We start from the raw sequence: 24,695 nt of genomic DNA, 5'->3' as shown, positions 1-24,695 counted from the left end.
AAAGGATGGCTGGCTTCCACAGCCTCTCACCCTCAGGACTGGGTTCTAGAATCTACTCTGTACAATGTCTGTTTATCCTTGGGACAAGTACAACCTTCTCCCATGATTATGGTCAGTTTGAGTTGGTAGCATTCTTGGATATGAATCTTGTGGGTCTGAAGGGTTAATGGTAATTTGGATTCTCAGGGGAAGCCAGGATGCCTACGCAGTCAATCTTATGAGGCCATGAGTAGCCACAGAGGCTCAGGGTCAGAACATGCCTATTTCTCTTACACGTTGGTTTGGTTTCATCTTATTGACACTGTGGACTTAGCCATCTCTATTTCTAGATCAAGAAGTTTAAGGTTTTCTTGAGTGAATCAAAAGTACAGCCATCTCTTCGTAGTCACAAATTGGTTTCAGTTCCTCAAACGATACCCAAAGTTCTTTCTAGAGATGATGAGTCCCTTCTAGATGGTAAGGAGGATGTTGGGATGCACTTCTGGATGGTCTCCATCATGGCATAGCCATTGTCTTTCCCTTCTAGTCCTTCAGCCTCAACCTCCCTCCATGGCCTCATGGTTATGTCCAAAGGCTAACTGCAAGAGCCAGGATAGGCTCAGAACCCCTTGCTTTGCTACTCATGTCCTGGTTGACAGAGTGCCACTTTGTGTGCTACACAAATGCATTATTGTGTCCACAAATCTAATATGGGTGTGCACAAACTTAACACACATGCATACAGAGAACATTAAGCGTTTTAGTCACCTGATGTTTGAACTCAAGACTAAAGGACAGAAGGCCTTCTGTTCTATGGACCAGTGATCAGTCTGGGACTCTAATGCAGTACCCCATTTCTCATATTTGCATCTGAAAAAGTAGAGGGCCAACATTGAGGGCAGAGAGGTTGCCTTAAAAAATTGGTGTTTTCTTCATCCCCCAAACTTCTCCTTTAACTAAAATCCAGTTATTTCAATTTGTTTGTTTGGGTGCCCTGCTGCAGCCTAAACTCTTTATATATAACAAGAGCCAATGGGGAGGGGACTCAGAGGAAGGACTTCTGAGCCTTTGAACTCTGCTTATGTTTGTCAGCAATTATTTGTGATGCTACCAGAAAACCGAAGAGAAAAAATAAAAATGGCTTCATGGGGGAATACTGTCCTCAGGCACTTTGGTCTGGGTAGGAGTGGCTGTATCTAGTGACTTGTGAGGTAGGAGGAAATCGAGCAAGACTGTCTGTCTCCACAGACCCTAACACACACCTTTAAAATGTACTTTGTCTCACAGCCTCAGGCCCTCTTACTCACCCGCCCTCACCCTAATCTTTCTTTGCTCCTCTCATGTCTTCAGCGTGCTCCCTCCTCAGACACCTGCTGTCTCAGAACCCCAGACTGAGAAAGGCAAGGGGCAAACCCTGGATGTAGCAATCTCTGTGGTACATCTAGGTCACAAAGTGTTCTGATGCTGAAATTGGGCAACCAGGGGGCAGGAATGTCCCAGCTGTCCCTGAAGATCATGATGGCAAGGAAGACGGGAGTGGAGCTTTGCTTCTCACCGATCAATTAGCACTCTCCTTAGGGATACAGATGAAACTATAACCTTGAAAGGAGGCTCTGAGAATCATCCAGATCAAGCCTCTTTTCTACTTGAGCCTCCTTTTTGTAGAACTGGCATGCTCTAGGAGTGATCTTCACTCACAGGGTAAACACTGGCCAAGGCTATTAATGTCTTGGCACTGTGGCCTGTAGTAGTGTCTCAAAGAGGCATCACCAGACTGCCACAGATTCTTTGCCTAGGGAGGGAAGGCTGCAGCTGTGTCTAATATGGGAAGAGGTAATAGAAAGGGTCAAAGCCCAGAATGTTCCTTCTGCCTGGCAACAGTGAGTTACGAAGGTTCTCTGCATGCTCACCCTCAGCATGCAAGCATTTCAGGGCTGGAGACTGGTACTGCCAGAGCTGAGCAGACTGCTCCTACACACATTGATGTAATTACAATGATGATTGGGAGGCGGGGCTTGCTAGTCATATGTGCAGAACAGATGTAGCAATGTACAAATATTCCTGACTCAGAATGTAACATTTCACACTGACCTGATTGAACTTCTAAGTGCTTCATTTTCTGGTGGAGCATCTTAAAATTATGCCATAAAACTTATAGACTCCACCCTTAGATAAGGAGAGGGGAGTAAAAATGTACTTATGTTGTCAGAAAAGGCAGGCCTCTGCTGTTCTGAGAAGGTTTCCCAGGGGTCAGATTCTGTGTCCTATGTTCAGTATTTCCGGGATACCTTGGATCACTCACTGGTGGCTGATGCATTTCCCTCTATAGCTGGGTAAACAGAACAGATTCTAAATGGTGCTATTCTTTTCATTCTGACACTTTGGGAGCACTTTCTTTTAGGTACGTACTTGTGTGTGCTAGGAAAGGGTTTAAGATAAAATTTTCATTATAGAACCAAACATGTACAGAGAAATTATAAACCTAGATTTAATGCACTTATTTTCCAGTTCATATCAGATATAACAAGGTTGGCATTGACAAGAAAGGAAAGAACTTCTACCCCTTCCCCTTTGTCACAGGGTAAAGACATAGGATAGGAGCTGTTGAGTCCTAACTGCCAAGGGTTTGATGGCACATAGCCTCATTTTCCGGTGCCAACTCTTAATAAACTAGAAGTGGTGCTTGGGGCTCTGATAAGGATCTTGAAGCCTCCTTGGGAAGTTTCTGGAAAGAGCAGTGTAACACATTAACATAGTCAGCCATGTGTGGGAAGCCAATGGTACATGTTTGCCTTAGAGCAAGATCAAGAGGGATGACAAGGAATCAGTGCCCTCCTCCACCTCTCTCAACTTTGGAAAACCCTGTAGGTACCTTCACTTTTACAGCCCCTCATTAGTTACCAAGGCACTAGCATTTAAGCCCTTGGCAGTTGTTATCCAGGCAAAGCTGAAGGGTAGGTTCCTCCTTGTGAAAGCAGGGAGAAACCTCTAGCACAAGGGCTTTGCTGTTGCAACATGTTATATGTCAAATCTGGCAGAACTTCTTTGCCAGTGGTACAATAGGAGTTCATGTGCGTGTGTTGTGCTTAGAGTGCGCTGACTTCTGGGAGAACATTTCTTTTCTTTTCTTGATAATATTCATATTACATCTCAATTGTTATCCCATCCCTTGTATCCTCCCATTCCTCCCTCCCTCCTGCTTTCACCCTATTCCCCTCTGAGGGGGACCTCTTCCCCCTGTATATGCTCATAGGGTATCAAGTCTCTTCTTGGTAGCCTGCTATTCTTCCTCTGAGTGCCACCAGGCCTCCCCATCAAGGGGACGTGGTCAAATATGGGGCACCAGAGATCGTGTGAAAGTCATACCCCACTTTCCACTTAACTGTGGAGAATGTCCTGTCCATTAGCTGGATCTGGGTAGGGGTTTGATGCTTACTGCATGTATTGTCCTTGGTTGGTGCCATAGCTTGAGCAGAACCCCTGGGCCCAGATCTGCCTGTCATAGTGGAGAACATTTCTTTTATCTGGAAGAGAAAAGGCTTGGAAGCTGCAGGGATGGTTCTAACCCAGGTGCTGCTTTCCTCATCTGTGTCCACTTGTCTTCTGGAAAACGGGGCATTTCTTCAACCTGCCAGATGTTGTGAGGACAAGACATAATATAAGCAAAGCACTAACATAGCTTTTAGTCCTTGGCATATCCCCAGTAAATAGGAGGGCTGGCCTAGTAGCCGGTAACTATGGTCCCTGGCTTGGTTGCTGGGCTGTGTTACCTACAGGTAGCCTACGTGTTTCTGGGACAAATCCATCCTGTTGCCTGTTTCTGTAAGTCAAGTTTTATTGGATCACTACTGTGTGCTTTTATATAGCTTTTATATAAATATATCTAGCAAAGATGCAAATGTTTACTTTCTGGTCCTTTACAGAGAATGTTTGCCTAGCACCACTCTAGTATATGACTGCTTCCGCCATTAGAGTTGTGTGAATTAGCTTTATTTATCTCACAAGCTCATTGTGTCCACAGTTTTTGTATGGTAATTACACAACTTAATTATCAGTTATGAGAACTACAGAAGTAAGAGATCCAAAAGGCGTTGGTTGTGGTACACTCTGCTGGTCGTTCCAGAATGCCAAACTTCCCTTTCTTCCTTCAGCAGTAGAATCCTGGTTTCCGCTGGCACGTGGCTACTAACAGCTGCACTCTTTCCTAGACTCTCTTTCGGTTATATGACCGTGTTCTAGCTGGTAAGAGGTGTGTGGAAACCGTGTATACCATGTATAGTTACATGGCTTTAGAGAGAAAAGGTTAATGTTTTCTTGATGCCATTTATTCTTCATGGTGGTGATGTGAGTGAGTTAACTGAGTAGCGGAAGCAACTCTCTTAGACCATTTGGGGGAGTGTGATTTGAGCATAACTGAGCAACAATACAGAACGGGTCTGGGCTTCTAGCACTATGGATGTGCCTGTATCAGCCATGGACCTTTACACTCAGCTATCACGTCAAGAAATGAATTGTACATCAGCCTCAAGTTAAAACATGAGTCTGCAAATATTCATACCAGATTCTGATGAACATGATTTAGAATTGATACATAACTTAGACCATAGCGAATAAGTTATGTAATAGTGAAAAAAAACAAAACAGCTTACAAGTTACCGTTGTTGGTAATATCATAGCACAGGAGATGATAGTTTTTTTTAAACTCTATAATGGAACTCTGAGAATGGCTTAATTACTCAAGGTAGTTAAGGCCTGGCATTTACCTATCTCCAGTGTTTCAGTAAACACTCTCTTTATTCTCTTAACTCACATTTCTGGAATCTCCAGCACTGTGTTTACAACAAAGTTCATGATCTTTACTGTAATCACACATAGAGTTTTTAGATCTGTATTTTACTAACTCTGTCAAACTAGGAAAGAGCTCCCGGGAGGTGGCCTTCACAAGCTAAGCCTGCTGGCACCATGGAAGGTGAGGCAGCAGGGAAGCTGCTCTATGCACAGCTACCAACAGCTGGATTATCAGCTGAGACAGCAGAGCAGTCCCTCACAAGGGAAAGATGAAATAACCTATGATTTAAACTTCTCTCCACGACAGGACCACAGGCATTGCTATAACCTGCCTGTAGCATTTTACATTTTAATATCCTTATAACACCAGAAAGTGGAATTGTCTTGGTTTCTTTTTTCCAGAATAGTAGGAGGTCTGCGGTCTAGGAACCAGTGGGCCACAAATCTGACATTTGATGGTACTTGAGGGGCCACCGATAGCTGCTGTCTAAGATGTCCCTGCCCATCTGCATTACCAGGGATGTTTTAAGCAGTGCTGTTAGCATTGCATATTATTTCCCTCTGTAGTTAACACAAAGTTCTACATCCATTCTTCATAAGAAAGTAAATATCCATTTCATAGACACAAGGCTTGAATTATTCAGTTTCCTCTGACTTCAGACTTCAGAAGGTTTTAGAAGTACACAAGCCAGGGCCCACAGATATTTCAGAGGGGACCATGATTTGAAAATTCAGGCAATGCCTCTTTATGTTCAGCTCCTTATTTACAAGAAGCCCACATTCCTCATGTGGCATAGTCAGAGTCCTGAATGTCCTACCTAGTGTGAGCCACACTTAAAAGGACACTAATTTCACATGCTCTTATGATACCAGTGAGTTGATTAATGCCAGATGTCAGAGAAAGGTTTCATTCTTCCACTAGTCATCTATTTGTATCTTAAAAGTATCATATAGGAAATTGATGTTAAAAACTTGGATGAATCCAAACATATGTTTAATCTTTGCTTTGGGTGTCTTATGGCTGTGATAGGCAGAGGGGTCACTCTGTTGGGACTGGACAGTTTCACTTGTATAGCCCAGGACCCCAAGCCCAGGGAATGGTGCTGCCCACAGTAGGCAGATGTTCTCACATCAATTAATGTAATTCAGACAATTCCTCCCAGGGTGATTCTAGACTGTGTCCTGTTGGTAAGTAAAACTAACCATCATATCATGAAAAAATAACTCAAAGTATAGAATACCTAACAAAGCAATGATGAATGGAGATCTTTCCCTGTTTCTTTTTTATGTTGTTCACTTAAAATAGTATTGTTCATTTTAAAAAGAAGTGGTTTTCTGTTGCCCAGGAAGCCTCATTAGCTTTATTTGGATGTGTCTGGCATTCCCATTTCCCAATCTTGTCCATGTAACACATAGCGTTCAAAGAGAAAGTAGAATGATTATTACTTCTTATTAGCTGTGTATTTGTGCATCTGCATGTGCCTGTGTACAAAACAGAAGGCATCTAAGTTACTTCATTACCAGGCAAGTCCAGGAAGCAGCGCCCCCTGGTGGAGAACAGGAGGATCTCCTGCATCCAAGGGGCGCGCACAACCTCCTAGTGCTCGCAGATATCTCGAAAGTGATTTCCTGAAAGTGCTTCTGGCTAGAAAACGATCTCCAGTATACTGTTTGACATTTTACACATGCACATAAACTGCAGGTGGCGGTCACTAAATTCTCCTGCACACCGCTGGCAGAAACTTGAGCCAGCTGAGAACTCGGGTGGCAAAGATAAGTATCTGTCACCCACAGGTAAGAATGAGGGAGGATGAGCAGGCGCCTCTGTCACTGCTGTGGCTCAGCTCGGACTGTCCCAATCCCCTTTAGTTATCATGTGTTCCTTTTCATTTGTGGAATGCACATTATTAAAGGGGAGGCATCTGGAGCAGATTAATAATGTGCATGGAAGTGAAGAAGTAGAATGGCTCTAAATAAATGTTTATGGCAGCCATCCACTCATTCATTTCTTCATTCATTCATTCATCCATCCAAACATACTTACATACACACCTACATAATATATGCTGACTTCTGTATTGTAGCTCAGATAATACTGAAGGACTAAACCCTTTTTATTCACAAGCAAACTCCTATTGCTATTTGTGTGGATAACAAATTAGAAGAAATATATTCCTATAGGAAAATCCTCTACGATCGGGCAGGAAAATTTTATGTTGGTAGCTTTGTTTTACTGCAGGACTTTTCATTATGGCTTGGCTCACTACCACATTTCTGGCAGCATTTAAAGGGGTGTCACTTTTCGTTATCATCTTTCTTCATTGTGCCTTCCACAACCCCCAAATTTATCTTGTGCCCATCTTCCCTTCATGCTGCCCTTGGGTACTGCACTGTGCTAATTTACCATGAGCGCATGTACTGTTTATACCATATGCTGTTTTCAAAATCTGCTTGAGTTTAGCAAAGCAGAGATAATCATGTTGTGGATGCAGTGTTTATGACTGGTAGGGGTGTGGTCATCTTGGTATAGTTGTATTCTTTTTTTTTTTTTTAAGCCACTGGTTCTGCTATTTAATTGCTGGCTTACCTATAAAGGGAAAACAATCAATGTACTCTTTAAAGAAAGGCCTAAGACATGAATGTGACTTACAGCCAAGCAGTATATCATGTTGGCTGGCTGTTAACATCTGTATTATGCATAAGAGTCACCAGGCTTTGTCATAGCCCAGGCTATCCTTCTTTATCACATATGTCAAAATTAATTTTATTTTATTTTATTTTATTTTTCAAAATTAATTTTTATTGGTCTTATATTAGTCATGCTTTTGAAGGACTCAGTAATTCTGTCTGGGCTGTCTGTATTACTCAGGCCCAGTGCAATGGCTCTAGTCTATAAAGAGCAAACTTAGGAATTGTACTGTTAACTTTTTAATTTTCACTTCTAAGAAACATATTCTTTAAAAAAAAAAATTGTCACCAGTTTTATACAACTAAACCAAAGGTCAAAAAGCCTGGAGGGAGCATTTACTTTTGAGCCCAATTGCAATACATCCTGAGTTGTAATTTGGTGGAGACTGCAGCTCACATAGAAGGTGAAGTTAACAGACTTGCTCCACAGTAACAGTTTGCTTTCCCTGAAGCCTGTTCCTTGACTCTGATTTTTATCTGCCCTTTGAGGATGGAATGGAAACCTTTTCCTGCTTAGGGACAGTGGAGTGATTGAATGAAATCTTGGCTTTGGTATTCAAGAAGGAAATGGCGTTTTAGTCTCCTTCGTGTCTCAAGTAGGAGCTTGCCTTGTGCTCACGAGAGACATTGCCTTGCTCAGGCCCTTAGCTTGCAGAATTCCAGCTATTAAACACTAATAAAAGTGGAAATGTTGAAAATAGAGGCATCCTTGTCCTCAGGCATTTGAAAAAAATACCACGGCTAGGGGAAGAAAGCACCCTCCTAGATGGTAGATTAGATCATCATTGCCTCCCCACCCCAAAGTGGCAGTGCTCAGTTTAAGATACAGGGCAAAGGACAGTCTCAGCGAGTGGCCCGTTCCTGCACCTTTTCAAATTAAGGATGGAGGGAGGGAGGGAGAGGTGTGTGTGTGTGTGTGTGTGCGTGTGTGTGTGTGTTTGTGTGTGTATGTGGGTGCATATGTGTGTGTGTTTGTGTGTGTATGTGGGTGCATGTGTGTGTGAGTGTGTGTATGTGGGTGCATATGTGTGTGTGTTTGTGTGTATGTGGGTGCATGTATGTGTAAGTGTGTGTGTGTGTATGTGTGTGTGTGTATGTGTGTGTGTGTGTGTGTGTGTGTGTGTGTGTGTGTGTGTGTGTGTAGGTCTGAACAGAACACTGAGTAGCCCTCAAAAGGTGGAGCTCAGCTTCCCTGGGTGGGTAAAACAGCCAGGGAGCTGGCGCCTCCTTGTCCCTGGCCCTGGGAGAAGCTGCTCCTTGGCTAATTGGTCTGAGAGAGTGAAAGCTTCAAATTGAGTGCTATGTGTGTTTTTAATCTCCTGCTTGCTTGTTTAATCCTCCAGTTGACACATCCCATTTGCTTTGTCACGGCTCTAATTCCACCGTGTGGAGAGAGACATTCTTATTTTGTCTCTCTCCCTACGTATATTCTCTCACAGAGGCTGTAGTCATGTCTCCAGAGGATTAAAAAAGAAGTCAGACACGTTACACTAAGAAATGTTAAAGTCTGTAACTGGATAGTAACTGACCTTTCTAAGAAAAATTCGACAGGAATTAGCATCAACAGATGGTCACTAGCTGTGAGCATGGGACCCTGAGTCACTAGCTGGGAATGAAAAGTCTCTAGGCTAAAACATATTTATAGGTGTGAGGGCTGCACCAGATGTTTGTCACTGTTGCTAGGTGACAAGTTATTATAAATCCCCTTTTAAAAGTTTGTCACATAGGACAATGGCATGACTAACTTTCTGAAAAGTACTGTTTAGCTTCAGTGTATGTTTCCTATTTAGACTGTCACACTGGGAAATAGTCTCCAATGGTGCTCTGCCTGGAGTCTTCTACGTATTATTTAAAAATGATTGCAAACTCATATATGAATATGAAAAACCTACAAAGTTACCAGAAAAGTATAGGTGGCAAGCACTGGACCAACGGAGCTACATCCCTAGCCATTTCGGCTTGCTAAAGGAAGTCAGAACAGTGTCCACAACTTTTAAAATGTGACTTAAAATTTAATGGGGAGTCAGCATCACAATGATCACAAACCCATCACAACAGAATTCCGCAAGGAAACAATGTAAAAGCATGGCTGTGGGAAACAGGTCTCCTGCCTCCCCGTTTTCCCTTGGGTAAGATGGAGACATCACCAGTCTCGACTTGCAGGGTTTTGGGAGGACGGAAGGGAAGGGGGTCGTGTGGAGATTACCTGACACAGTGCTCACCAATGGAGCACTTAGCAAGCCGCAGCCAGGGTCCTGATTATACAAAGGGATATAATTTAGTCTGAGAAGATGGACTCGGATTATAGGATTGCCTGTGGGAACTGCATAGAAACTCCTAATTCTATTGAAAGAAAAAGTGGTTATTCCACGTTTCGCCTAGGACGCGGTTTGCTCTTTATACGATTCTATTTTGACTGGTTTCACTTGCAGTGAGGAATGGACGCCCTTTAGCATCGTCTCTGAGGTGATGTGTGTGTTTCCGTGTGGACAGTGTGCTTCCTGTGCTGGCTCCTCCTGTTCTGGGCTGTGACCTTGAGCCACGTCGGTGAAAAATCTGGATCTCAATGTCTTTAGCAGTAACCTGGGATTAGTAAATCAGATGTGATGATTAAATGGGGTTACTGCACTTCTGAGAGGCAGATGAGTGCCTGTCCCCTGGAAGGAGCCGCCTAGTGTAGTTTCATGTTGCTGTGACACTGTGTGCTTGTGTTTATTTGAATTGTTGTTCAACCTCTGGCTCTTTTCAACTAGAAACTGTGACCGAAATGAAAAGTCTTTGCTAATCCTTGCCATCTTTTTCTGTAATTCTTTTTAATGGTTCTATCTACCTCATAATTTTAAAAAGCGCACAGTTTTCCATTGTTTCGAGCTGAAAAACATTAGTGCTTTTATTTTGTTACAAACGGCAGAAATGCAATAGAAAAACTGCTTTATGCAAAAGGAAATTGGCTTCAGTCTGTAGATAGTCTTGCTTTGCACATTGTTTCTTGTCCTTTGGTCCTAGCAGTACCAAGAATTCAAACTGGACCATCAAGGTTCATTTCTAGTCTTCCCCTGCCCCCACACTTAGTCGTTGGTTTTTGCTCCCTTTCTTCCCCATCTTTTCTCTTTGGTAATTGTCTCCTTCAGTCTAAATTTTAAAATATGTGAAAGAATTTGAGTTTTGATGTATTAAAAATGTGATTTTTGTTTTGAAAAAGTCTTCAGTTTTAAAGAGTCTTTTCACTTCATCTCCCTTATCTAACCCCCAACTTAGTTTTCAAACTAAATTTTTCTCTACAAGCCTGAGATTAAAAGCTATTTCTAACAGGCGACCTTCGTGTGTGTGTGTGTGTGTGTGTGTGTGTGTGTGTGTGTGTGTGTGTGTGCGCGCGCACATGCACGCACACACGTGTTTCGTGTGAGTACAGGCATGTGTTCTCAGGCACTGTGGTATCTTACAGGCTATGCCTCCTTATTTGAAAGCTCCGGAGTCGGGAATAGTAACAGTTTGCATACTTGGCGTGTGTACTTATTGAAATAACAGAGGTGACATGCCGAGTGAGAGATGCTACTTTTTCAAAATAACACCAAGACTCATTTGTTTCAGTACCGGTGTTATTAGTGGTCAGACACTAGCTTGTTGCTGTCCTCTCTTTCCGAATGACAGTTTACTTTTAAGGAGCATTGAGTGTCATGTTTCCTAATCTTGGAGAACCCCCTAACGGAGAACACTGTGTGCTGCACCGTGAAGCCACAGACAGCACAGGAGCATTCCATCAGGTCAAATGCTTAGACTACAGCTAGCTCTGTTTAGTAGGCATGGCGGCACATGCCTATAATTCTAGCCTTTGCAAGTAGAAATCTGAGAATCAAAAGTGCTCGGCTAGCCTTAGCTACATAGCAAGGCCATCCTGGGCTGCTTGGCTTTTGAAACTTTGTATTGTTTAAAGATTATATGTTTGTGTGTGTGACTGTGCATATGACTACAGTTATCCAAAGAGGCTAGACGTGTTGGAGCCTCCTGGAGCTGGAATTTCAGGCAGCGGTGAGTTGCTTGAGGTGGGTTCTGCAAACTAAACTCTGGAAGTGCATGCTCTTTACTGCTGAGTCATCTCTTAAGCCCTATAACTAATTTCAAGGAAAAGAAGTATAAAATAATACAAAACACGCACACAGAAGGGGAAAACAAAGCCATTCAGACCCATTCAGACTTTTTGAAACCTATTGAGTGAGTCAGGGTGGCCCTTCGAGAGCCTGCTTGTAAAAATTGCCCCCAAGACCAGGGCAACACTTTGTTCAGAGGTGATTTTTCTTAGCTGTTGAACCAAGACCCCATTGGGTACTCTGTCAATGGCCATGGATTTCTAGTTTTTTTTCTAGTTGAGTTGGTGGGAAGAGGAGTCTTCTTGGCACAGACACTGCTGTTTCTCGGCATTCCTCACAGCCCTTTCCTGCTGTCTGAGTTCCCTACACAGGCACAGCTATCAAACCTCTTCTGAAAGTGTCAGAAGATTTCCCTGCAGACCCGCTAGGTGCTCTCCTTCTTTCTGTGTAGCATTGGATTCATCCATTCTTTGGCCTGCAAACCCTATGTCTTGGGTCAATTCAGGGAGGTGACGGATCCCACCTGGGTGGCTTCCTCCCTGCTCTGGGTCTAGGGGGAGCTAGGCGGTCCTAAGATTCTTGCTTCTTCATGTCACTCTCCTTTATTGATGAATGTCCAGGGAAGGGAGTAAACCTGGCCCCTGACACACCATCTTGCCCAAGCAGATATCTCTGTCTCTAATTTTTATTTACTTCTCTTTGTAAAATAGGACTTGTACATAATTTGCTCACAGTGACTGTTAGGATATGAAACACGTGGTTCGGGAGTGCCTGGGACACTTGTCCTTGCAAATTTCTGAGCTTCCCCCAAACTGTTCTGCCAGCATCTTCTCAAGTGAGGCCCAGGCCCATTTTGGTAGCCTAGGTGCCAGACACCCTAGTGAAAAACCCAGAGGGTGGACTCTATCACAGCATGCACATGACCCCCTGCAGTCTACAAGGACTATGGAGGCAGAAAGCAAGGATGTTGCCTTGAAACTCAAATCAGAGCTCCTTCCTGTTGACAAAGGGGCTGCTTGACCAAGGAGCCAGCTTATTATGTTTACAGGGGAAACCATAGTTCTTCAGCTATTGACCAAGGACTTTGGGGCTAAGAGTTCATCAGTAGCTTGCTTATTTGGGCTGTATAATGTCATTTGTACAAAAACATCAGAGTATTTTTCTTTTGAAGGAAAACTTAAGGAAATGGCATTTAGCACCCCCTCTTTTTTTTTTTTCTTCTGAGAGAAGATTTGCAGACTCTTCGAGCCTCTTTGAAAGCAGGTGTGGTTACAAGGGGACTGGGATCAGAACCTGGCATGCTGAGGCTGGTAGGAACCAGGGGGTGATGCTTCCGTGAACCTTCGCTTGTGGCTGAAGTGTGCCACTGGCTCACTGAGTAAGGAATACAAGATTGGGAGGGATGCATGACACACCAAGGACATTACTTTCCGTTGAACCTGGAGTTTGCATGTCCTGTCTGAAAGTATGGAAGAGAGATTAACAATAACACTGGTGGTAATTAAATTTTCTACCTTAGAGGAGCTTTCATCATAGATGGTGTGTAGTCTTTTGTTAAGAACTTGGTAAAATCTCAAGCTGCTTTGAAGGCTAAAGTGTATGACAGCTGGGCCTTGCTTTGCATATTAGTTACCACCAAAGATGATGATAAGACAGCCATGGAAAAGATGTTTCCCAACTTGGTCCAGCCTTCACGGAGACTGCTGCTCTGTTTTATGTTTCCCAGGCTCTCTAGGAACGCCTAGAGTTTTGTGATGGAGCAACCCCCAGCTCCTCTTGGGTCTTAGTTTCCGCTGAGCATTTGGATTCTGCACATGACATGCCTGCTTTCCTGGAAAGGGCTAGTCTTGCATGAACCAACACTGGCATTGGCCAATCACTGCTCCTTTCTCTTCATTCTAAGAAGTGGGAAACAAGGAATGTTCCTTACTCTCAATAACAACATATTTTTTTAAAGGGTAGCGCTGAATTTATGTGTTGTTTGAAGAGTCCCATGGTTTAAGTAGAACTGTATTGGAAATCAGGGATCTTGTTCTTAGGGCTTGACTCTGTCCCCAAGGTTGAGACAACATGGTGAGTTTAATGTTCATCCATAACATGAAGGAATGTGAGAGCTGACATTATGTCTGACCTCATTCCAAATTGTGTAACTCTATATCACCCATCAGACTATGGTGACGTAAATTTAATGTTGACTCACTTGGAGACTATAGAGATGTGTATTCTTATAGTAATTGCGTCTAATTTGTTTTTCAATTTTTATTTCTATGTCTATGAGTGTTTTTCTGTATGTCTATCTGCAGACTGCATACATGCTTGGTGCCTGTGGAGGTTAAAAGAAGTAATTGATCCCTGTTACTGGAATTTCAGGTGGTTGTGAGCTACCGTGTGTGTCCTGGGCATCAAATCTAAGTCCTCTGAAAAAGCAACCAGTGCTCCTAACTGATAAGCTGGCTCAATATATATGTTTTAGCAATTAAACTCCAGTAACCAATTTTTTTTTGGATTCATGTCTCATATAAATGTGAAGAGATACCGGTTTTTGTCTCTGAATTCAGATTTTTCATTCAACTCCTAACTCCATAAAATTTTGTCTGGTACAATTGGAACATTTATTCTTGTCTGCAACATTTATTGAATTTTTGCAATATCATTTGGATAGATAATATTTCCAATTGTGTACAGTGGATTTCTGTTGGGATTATAACTGTTCAGTTGTCAATGAGAATTGTTTGCTATGCTAATATCAATGTTAGAAACTATGGGATGTGCTGTTTTTAAAAATTCATATGAGGTTTTTCTCAAAATGGAGAAATTAAGTGGTTTCTCATGTCAGTGAAAATCAATTACAAATTGAGTATTTTCTTCTAAGCAATTGGTGCAATCTGTAGACATAGTGAGAGAAACAACAGCATAGGTATTTGGGCTTTACAAGTAGTGTGTTCATCATAATGAAATGCACAAAGGGGAAGGTTGATCATATTTTACTGAAAAAAAATGTGAATGAGTTAACAGATAATGCCCACTTGAAGTCCATCAAAAAGATTTTTAGCATGATCGTTGCAGTGGTAATTTAGTATTATACTGGGCTCATTTCCAATGTTAGGGCATTACTTACTAAATAAAATATATGACGTCATCCTTGAGACAATCCTAAAGGCAGCCTTCAGAGCAAAGTTCTGGCACCTAAACACAGTAATGTGCACTTAAAGATTTTCATGTTGTTACTCAATACAAGTATTATCTATACTTCACAAGTAAATAAGCTGAGGAAAAGGCTAGAAATGTTTAGGCAGTAATGCCCAAAACAGCATCTACATGTGTGAGGAAATGATTCATTTTAGTATGAAAGTTTCAAAAATAAAATGCTTATATAAGTGTATACAGACACATATGCACGTGTGTGTGTGTGTGTGTGTGTGTGTGTGTGTGTGTGTGTGTGTGTGTAGTTTTAGTAGCCACAGTATACTGATGTTCACACCACCAATGCCCAAGTCAAGAAGCAGACTGTGATCAGTACCTAAGGACTTCCTGCCTACCTGGCTTATGTCGCAGTCTTTGCCCTGCCTTACACTTCTTTATCCATTTGCGTGAAGACGTGTGTGTGTGTGTGTGTGTGTGTGTGTGTGTGTGTGTGTGTGTGTGTAATAGCACATGTGTGGAAGTCAGAATTCAGCTTGTGAGAATCAGATCTCCCCTTTCCCTGCATGGATCTCAGCGATTGGACTCACCACATGAGGCTTGGCAGCAGACGGCTTTACCAGCGGAGCCCTCTCACCTGCTGCTGAAGTACCAGTTCATTTCACCGCACTGCATGTATTCTCAGATTTTCTTTTTCTATTGACACTATCATTATGAAGTTGATACACAGACTCAGGGAGTTCAGTTCATTCATTTTTCCCTGCTATTTTGTCTCCCACTGTTTGAGTACTGCTCACGTTACTTCTTCCTTCTCCTGATAAAAGCATATTTTGAGTTGGAGGGAACTATCAAAATTTTTCATCTCATTTCAATCTTTAAAGACCTATAATCAAATCAGTGCGTTATTTTTTGTTTGCTTTGTTTTTGTTCTCCTTTTGTGTTTTTTTGAGACAGGGTTTCTTTATACAGCCTTGGCTGTCCTGGACTTGCTTTGTAGATCAGTCTGGCCTCGAACTCACAGAGATCTGCCTGCCTCTGCCTCTCTGAGTGCTGGGATTATAGGCATGTGCCAGTATGTTATGTTTTTGACTGACTTGGTAGAATTATATTTGTCAACCAGTTCCTTCCTTAAATATAGATAGTCAGTGTAAGAAAACGGAAATGAAAATGTGTTTGTCATCTTCATAGTCCCATCAAGCTGAGCAGTGGTCAAGCCTGTGTGTCACTAGTACTGAGTCTGCCATGTCTGATAAAATAACCCCCATTTAGCAACCTGTATTCCTTCATCCATACTGATTTGCCTCTCCTGTGTAAAATCTTACCCCTTTAAGCAGACACGCTGGCTTTTGTTATAGATAATGGCTTCTTTGCCATATACTTAGTGTTCTTACCGTAGGTCTGGAGTCATTAACCAGGTATGCAAACCCGGGACATGATCAGTTCACTACTGAAAACAAGCTTGCTCACTGTCTAAGACAGGGTGATACGAGTGGATAGGTACATAACTTACTTCTTGAAATCCGGGCATGACGTCACTTGGCAGATGTCTGTCTTCTTCAGGACTTCAGCTTGCACAGCTGACGTTTCTGTGATTCTCTGTCAGAGCATTAGTTGAGGCAGAGAGAGAAAAATGGAGCATGCCTTCCTCCTTTCAGTACTATGACATTTATTTATACGTAGGTGCTAATTAACTAATTGTGGTAATAGAGACTGAACCTAGGGCCTTGTACTTGGGAGGTAATGGTTTTACCACTGAGCTATCTATATCACATGTGTGTGCATGTGTGCTCTCTAACTCCGCCTCCCCCTTGCTTCTTACTTTCTTATTTGGAGACAGGGTCTCACCAAGCTGCCTAGGCTGGCCTTCAATTTACTCTTTAGTCCAGATAGGATATTGACTTGAAATTCTGCTTCAGCCTTCTGCTTAGCTGGGATTACAGGCCAGTATCACCAGGGACAATCAAACCTTATATTTAAAATAAATGCAATTAATTGAAAAATTGCCTTACTATTAAAAAATATTAACTATATGTCTGCACGCACGGGCACATGCGCGCACACACACACACACACACACACACACACACACACACACATTCTGTTACTCTATATGTACATCATTTTCCTGTATTGAGGAATAAGGGACAATGTCATTTTGTTTTGGGGCCATGGGGTGAATCTAGAAGCCTCACTCTGAAATTCTTCCATGACTGTTCACTAATGCCCTCTGCTGGAGTCTTCACTGCATTGGTTTATTGCACGCCTATGACCCCACAGTGGCACAGCCTTCAACATGACACTGCTAAATTCTCAAACAATGGATCTGAGTCTACTTATCAGAGCTTGTCTTTCCATGAGTTGGGACCGTACAAGTAAGTGCTAAGAGAGTGATGTCGCCACCGTTTCATGGAATGGTGTGTAATTGCCACATATCTTCTTCCTGGAATGTTTCTAATGTTCAGCTCCATGAGATTCTTGTGAAGAAACAAAAGGCATGGCACACTGCCAGCCTGTGCATCACATTCAGCCCATCTGAGATGGATGGGGGAAGATACTTCAGAAAAACAGGGAGAGTTAGGCTGGTGAGATGGTTCAGCAGATAACGGCATTGGATGCAAAACCCTTGGCAACCTGGGACTAATCCTCAGAATCCACATACATGCTAATTTTGTTTTCAAAATAAAAAGGAGAGTATTGTAAGACACCATCGAATTAATAGTTTCCTAGAGTTGGCCAGCTCCCAGATACGTTGAAAGCGCATTGTTGACATTATTAATAATTATATGCCAAAAGTTCCTGCTTCTTTAAAGGTACCGTGGCTTCCTATCCTTAGGGTTTAAGTTGTAAACAAGTGCTGCAAGGCTCAGCATGAGCTGTGCCTCCTCCCCAGAAGCTTTATACATGGCTGTTCTCCTGGTTTGCCTTGCTGGTGCCACACTGAGGCTAGAACAGGGTAGAGCTTGCAGCTTTACTGGGGTCTTCTCTCTATGTAGCATGATGTTCCATAGTCAAGACTTTGGGTAAAGTACTAATTCATTCCAGGTCTGAGCTAAAAAGTGAGTTCTTTAGGAAGTATGTCCCAAAGCCCCAGCCCTGGCCTCCCTAACGGTCCTCATGCTGTAGTCAGGTAACTGCGGCAGGTTGTTTCTCTCAGCACCTAAGCCTTTTGAGGTGGGTATATCTGGCTGGTTTAGCCCTCTGACCTCACAGCACAATGAGGCTAGCAGTAATCTTCAGTAAAGATCTGCTGAAGCCTTGAGCGTTTAATAGATGAACACTGTTGTTGTTGTCACTGTTGTTGCTGAAGCTCAATTACATATTTTTTTTCCTCTCTCTTTAGCTGGGAAGTCATCAATTCCAAGCCTGATGAAAGACCCAGACTGAGCCACTGCATCGCAGAATCATGGATGAATTTCAGCATATTTCTTCAGGAAATGTCACTTTTTAAACAGCAGAGCCCTGGCAAGGCAAGTTTCAAAATACTCAAATGAGGTGACCTGCTGTAGCTGGTAAAGACTCTCTAATTTGAACATAAGATAGCATAAAGAGCTGGCTTTAACAAGGCTCAGCCATGGTCACATATGAAACTCTTAGGCATATATATATTGTCCTTTACTTAGGAAGGATTGAGATTGGACTTTTCCATAATGAAAATTAAAAAGGCATATCATTAAAAACTTTGTTTGTCATCTGTGGTCTGGTTTGGCAATCAAAGGTGGTTGAGATAAACACATTGTCTTTTTCGGGCGTCAGAGGTAATTGAGTCTCACTCGATGTCTAAAAATGTAGCGCAGATTACAGTTTGATTTATTTTGAAGGAAACCTGTAGAATGTGACGATCACAGTGATCCCCTACACGTGGGTAGCTAGGAGGATCATAAATCAAAGGTCAGCTTGGGCTACACCCCAAGACCCCCATCCCAGACTGTCAAAGAGAGAAAGAATAAAGGAACCAAACTGGCTTTGGCAAGAACATTCGTTGTGGCTACACAACTGGCAGAGGGTGGGTTTTCTGATAGAAACAAAACCCCCAAATGATGGACGGGATCACATGGGGAGATGCCTACTCGAAGATGGTGGTCCGTGGCTTTGTCTGGGTGGAGGGCAGGGCCATCAACAGACCTTGCTGGTGCCATCACTGTGTTTAAGATTAAATTGTCCAGCCGTAGTTGGAAGGTATAGCTAGAAATATCAGCATTAAGATCTGCTCCGTGTGCTGTGTACAGTCAGTCTCATGCCTTCAGCACTATTAAGTGAAAGAGCAGCGCTTGGGAACACTTTGTGCACATTGAACTGGCGCTGCTGTATCTGTAAGGAGTTCTTTAACCACAAGCAGTCCATTTTAGAATTGATACACATGCGGAACATGGCAGTTAGTGAGTGCTAAGTTGACCAATGTGACATGATCGTACATAGTTTTGGAAGATCCTCAACTTAAAATGTCTGCTTTGGGTTACATTAATGTGCTCCAAGCCCATTAGTTAAAGCTTACGATGCTGCAGAATACAGGAGATAACAAATCCCTTCGAAAGGCTGACTTGTGGGTGTGGCCATGGCTTTATTGACTTATTTCTCCCTTCAACTTCTGAGACATGTCCTCATTTCTAGAATTTCAAATTCTTTCAAGGGACCGTGCCATTTCTGAAGTAGGCTCTTAGCCTCATTCCTCACATTCATCTACGCTTTTACCCACATGGGACGAAATGCCAGTTAACCTGAAATTTAGAGCCCTTGTTCTTTCTCTTAGATGATTTTTGGCCAGAGAAATGTATCTCCCAGTTTTTTGAAAGCCCCCTTAGTGAATTTGTTTGGCAGTTTTAGTACTTCCATTTTAAAAAATGCTTTAAAAATTACATACTTTATGAGTAGAGTGTAGGAATCAAGTGACGACTTAGAAGAGGAGACTTCTCTATCTTGACGTCTCCCATGTGAATCGGGAAAGTTTTCTACAGAATGTTTTAAATTTTCTTGAGAAAAACAAAGATTTTGCTTTTGCTTTGTAGCCAACAGAGGGGGAGGAGAATAATTAGACTTCTCTGCAGAGGTTTGCTCTCATTTGCATTTAGTTTTGGGGTAACCCAGACATGAGTGGATCCATTTAGGAGGGATTATGGTGTGCACAGATGCATGCCAGAGGTTTACCAGCAGTCCAGCTTGCCTTGGATTCATAGAGGTGCTCGCACGGCATGTTTGAGTCTGTCTGTGGATTTCAGCGGCTTTATGGTACTGGCTTGAAGTTGCAGGTTTGATTAGCAAGCTGGGGAAAAGTTGTCCCTGAGGTTATGCTACTGTTTGAGTCTCACGCACCTGCTAGTGATACAGCAGCACGCCTGGGGGTGGGGTGGGGGATGGGGGGCGGCTAGTGATACAGCAGCACTTCCAGGGGTGGGGTGGGGGGCTGCCAGTGATACAGCAGCACACCTGGGGGGGGGTAGGGAGTGGGGGATTGCCAGTGATATAGCAGCACACTTCTGGGGGTGGGGTGGGGTGGGGGGTGGCACGGTCATTCTTAGAACCAGAGTTAGCTCCTCTGCCTGATACTGATTATCAGGAACTAAGTCTAAAGAGTGCCACTGGAGAAACATGTGACAGACATAACAGAACACACACACACACACACACACACACACACACACACTATGCATGTATTCTACAGTGTCTAGCTGCTGTGCATAACTGCCCCGTGCTATTTCTGTTACTTCCAGTTTTGTCTCCTGGTCTGCAGTGTGTGCACGTTTTTCACCGTCTTGGGAAGTTACGTACCTGGGGTCATACTGAGCTACCTACTGTGTAAGTACGGGGGAAAAAACACTTGGCTAACTTGTGTGGCGAGCAAGCTTCATCAGCGCTCATCAGATCTTTTGTGGTTTGGAAGAGTAAAGGTGAGCTCTGAGTTACCACACAAGTCCCCTCGAGGCACGGGCATCTGTCTTGTCTCCAGGAGACGCTTATATTTAAACAACTGGAAGAACAGATGCAAAATGCAGGATCACAAAAAAATAATCTTATGTACATTGGATGTATAGTGAAGCAATATTCCCCACTCTGCACAAATATACATGCGCCTTTGCCTTCATGCACGGTTTGTGGGACCGAAGGTGAAATCACAAGGAGATGCCACTGTATCTCTGCCAGGAAGGCCTAAATTAAAAGTACCACATCAAGTACTAGAAATGGCGTAGAGCAACCCATACTCTTGTTTGTTCTTGCTAGGCAGGTAAAATGGTGCGATCACTTCAGAAAACTGTACGTCTTGTCTGTTGTATGGCTGGGCCATCCTACAACTAGCTATTTCCCCAAGAGAACAGATGGAGACGGCTCTGCAAATATGTATACACAAGTGCTCACAGCAGGCTGGTTTTTTATAGCACAAAGGAATATGGAAGAAGCCAGCGCGTGTACGATATAGTCCTATTTATATGTAACTCTAGAACATTCAAAATAATTGTTAGTGGAAAGTAGACCAGTGGTTGCTAGGGATGAGTTGGGTGGGGTCAGGGAGAGACAAGAGGCAGAAAGGAAGGGCTGATAAGGACCTGAGACTTGCTTGCAGTGAACTGTTTACTGTTTTGATTGTTCCAAGGGTTCCTAGTTGTTTACATGTCAGAACTTATCAAAATGTACACTTTGTGTAACTTGTTATATGTGAATTATAACCCTAAGAAGACCTTTAAGTTATATATCTTAAAACACGTGAAGATCTCGTGCTGTTACCTCCAGGCAGGGCAGCACCTCTACTGACCCCAAGTTTCCTTTCTTACCCTGGCTTTTGAGTCTGACATACAGTCCACTGGCCTCTAAAGATAACTGCGTGCTAAGAACGCAGCACAGCCAGGGTGGCTCTCTTCCTTTCTGTTGTATTCCTAATGCAGGACACACCAGGCAGAAGGTTGGAGCTCAGATTCAGTCACCCAAATAGAACTTGTAGTAGTGACTCGCTCTGCATTATGTAGGATCTTGGTGAGAAAAATCTGGCGAGGGAGAAGCGGGAGCAAGGCTGTCGTCATCTTGTTTGTGCTGAGCTTAACAACATGCCCAGCAACCCCTAGTATCATTAAAAAGAAGCTAAGAGTAGGTAGTTGTTTTCTCATGATAAATGGCAATACTGAAAAACCACAAGATTTTAGCTGAGCAGAGTGGTTATAGCTCTTCTTGAGTTCCAGGGTAGAGAATTAAGAGAACAAAATCAACCTAACTCCAAATTTAAAAAGTAGCTGTGAATATGGTGTGATTATGGCGCATGCGCACGTGAGTGTGCGCGCTTGTGTGTATGTGTGTATGTGTATGTCTGTTTGTGTGTATGTGTAGTAAAGTGTGTTTTCCCAGAGTTAGAATAGAAATTAGGAACTTAATTGGTAGAAAGGTTCCCCTAAGAACAAAGCTGGTACTTTCCCTGTGAATTAAACAATATCCGGTAAAACACTAAAATGTAAGCATTCAATATAAACACTCCACCTGTATTATTTTCTTCTTTATTTTTCAGTGCTGTTTGCTTTTTTGTGTCCACTTTTTAAATGTAATGATATTGGACAAAAAATATACAGCAAAATCAAGTCCATTCTATTGAAGCTAGATTTTGGAATTGGAGAATATATTAACCAGAAGAAACGTGAGAGATCTGGTAGGTCATTTGAATATTAGTTCTCTGTGTGAAAAATCAAACTTTTACTCAGTGGTACTGTAAAGGCTACCCACAAAGTGTAATACATGTAGTTTTTTTTTTTTTTTATTTAGCCTTATATTCTTTTTTTTCCAATTTACAGGTAGGTAAATTGACTTTTTCAGACAGATTATGCATGTTCCTAAATGGGACATGAATATAATCACCCCACCCTAGCAATGAGCAGAGGGCATAGAAAGATTCTAGAGTCAGAAGTGGTCAGAGGGAGGGGGCGTGGGGTGGGGTGGCGGACAGACTGCTGCAAAGGTGTGTGTGGGATGTGACCCAGCAGTCGAGGTAATGTACTCACTTAAATAGAGGTAAGCTGCACACAAAGACACGAGGCTGTGCCTGTCAGTCTTTCACCATTTACAATTTCCCAGACCATAGTATTTATCAAAACGACAGTGTACAGCGTGGTGTATGGGCCCCGCCGCATCTCTGACACAGGAGGTCTAGGACGCCTGAATCTGCCTTGCCACAGAGCTCTTCCCAGCTCTTATTACTGCTGGGTCATGCTGTGAGAACACAGATGCTGGCCATTTCCCCTGGAAAGCAAATGCTTGCAAACACGTGAGGCCCCTTCAGTACAAACAATTAATAGAGAGGCACCGGAATGTACAGACATGCATCCCAGTGATGTGAGGAGAATATATGTTAAAATATATAAGCTTGGAAGGAAACTAAACGCCTCCCCACAACCCCCCTTTTTTCCTCAACAGAAGCAGATAAAGAAAAAAGTCACAAGGATGACAGTGAATTAGACTTTTCAGCTCTTTGTCCTAAGGTATTTTGGGTAAATTTGTTTCTGTGTGGTGTGGTCATTTATTTACATAAAATGGAATGATTGTCCCAATGGACTTGTTATAACACAGTTCTCTTACCCTGCTTTAGAAGCTGATTGCATAATCTCAAAGGAAAACAATCTTTGCTTTTTTATTTTAAAATTTGGGGAGTTAGTATGGCTTTTTTAATTTAAAAAATTTTAGTATAGATTTTTAAAGAGTTTCTTCAGTTTACAATGTGCCATTGGTGTTTCTGTTGACACAGATTAGCCTCACAGTTGCTGCCAAAGAGCTATCTGTGTCGGACACAGATGTGTCCGAAGTATCTTGGACTGACAATGGGACCTTCAATCTTTCCGAAGGGTACACTCCACAGACAGACACTTCTGATGGTAAGCTGGCCCTTCTGGGCTCTCTTACTTTTTATTGGTACTGAATGCACAAAAAAAAAAACCTACTCAAATTCCATCAACTCCTGAGTGGTTAATAAAATGAGGACGACTTGCACAATGACATTTTACTGGGATTTAAAAGTAAATGAGATACTGATACCTGCTACAGCACGTACGAACCCTGAAAGCACTGTGCGCTCCCAGGGAATGGGGAGTGATCATTAAGTGATTCAGCTTCCTTTTCGGAGTGATTGGAATATTATTGAATTTGGCACATGATGCTATGCTTGGTGACCTCAGTTCACGCCTTGGAACCCATATGGTTGAAGGAGAGAAACTACTCCTGCAAGTTGTGACCTTCACGCATGCACTGTGGCACCCCAGCCCCCCATCCCCCGTGCATACAAAATAAATAAATAAAATATAGTTTTAAAAGTAGAAATAAAATCAACCTGCCTTTTAATCTCACACTACTTTCAAATGTCTTGAATGTTGGTACAATCGCTTATGGATGTACCGGAGCTCACAAATACCCGTAACCGAAGGGTGTGCTTGTGCGTGTATGTGTACATTTTCTCTCTAAGTTTATGTGGGTTACAGGAATTAAACTCAGGTTTCCAGGTTCCTTTACCCATGGCTGTGTCACATGCCTGATAAAATCAACTTGCTAAAGACTTGATTTTGGCCGACAGCTTGGCTCACATGCATCAAGGTAGGGATGCGTGGTGGTCAGTGCAGCTCTAGTGGCAGTGGCAAGAACATGAGGCAGATAGTCACGTTGCACCTCAGTCAGGAAGTAGATGTAATGCTTGCTGGTGCCCAGCTTGCTTTCTCACGTCCTCATCTTTGTGTTCAGTCACCCCTGTGCTGACCACATTCGAGCGGGGTCTTCCCTCCTCAGTTAAACCTCTATGGAAACATCTTCACTGCCATGCCCTGAGCTGTGCCTCCTACATGAATTTAAGTTCACTCAGATTGACAATGAAGAGTATCAGAAACACCAAAACTCTAGTTAAACCCCATAGCTCATACTAGGTAAAGTTGAATGTCGTTGCATACACTATTGTATACTTAATAGGAAAGCTGAAACCACAAGGGAATAGTCAATAATATTTGTCTACTTGTGGAGAGATACTGTCATAGATTCAAGAGGGGGCCAATATGTGGTGGAAGT

The 24,695-nt window shown here is 42.7% G+C and overlaps 1 protein-coding gene across 4 annotated transcripts in view; it reads left to right on the top strand.

Moving 5' to 3' along the window:
• RETREG1 (reticulophagy regulator 1) overlaps positions 1 to 24,695 on the top strand; it is a 129,976-nt gene that overhangs the window by 100,280 nt on the left and 5,001 nt on the right. For all 4 annotated transcript variants that reach the window (XM_084781637.1, XM_084781638.1, XM_084781640.1 and 1 more), the window contains 5 exons: positions 18,025 to 18,151; positions 20,390 to 20,474; positions 22,168 to 22,305; positions 23,067 to 23,131; positions 23,395 to 23,521. In XM_084781637.1, the coding sequence (XP_084637763.1) occupies positions 18,025 to 18,151; positions 20,390 to 20,474; positions 22,168 to 22,305; positions 23,067 to 23,131; positions 23,395 to 23,521 (542 nt within the window). The remainder of the gene's footprint in view (positions 1 to 18,024; positions 18,152 to 20,389; positions 20,475 to 22,167; positions 22,306 to 23,066; positions 23,132 to 23,394; positions 23,522 to 24,695) is intronic.

The sequence above is a fragment of the Acomys minous genome, assembly GCF_964271855.1.
Source record: "Acomys minous genome assembly, chromosome: 5".
NCBI lineage: Eukaryota > Metazoa > Chordata > Mammalia > Rodentia > Muridae > Acomys > Acomys minous.
Note: the sequence above shows the minus strand (reverse complement) of the source record. Positions and strands in the feature narration are given on the sequence as shown.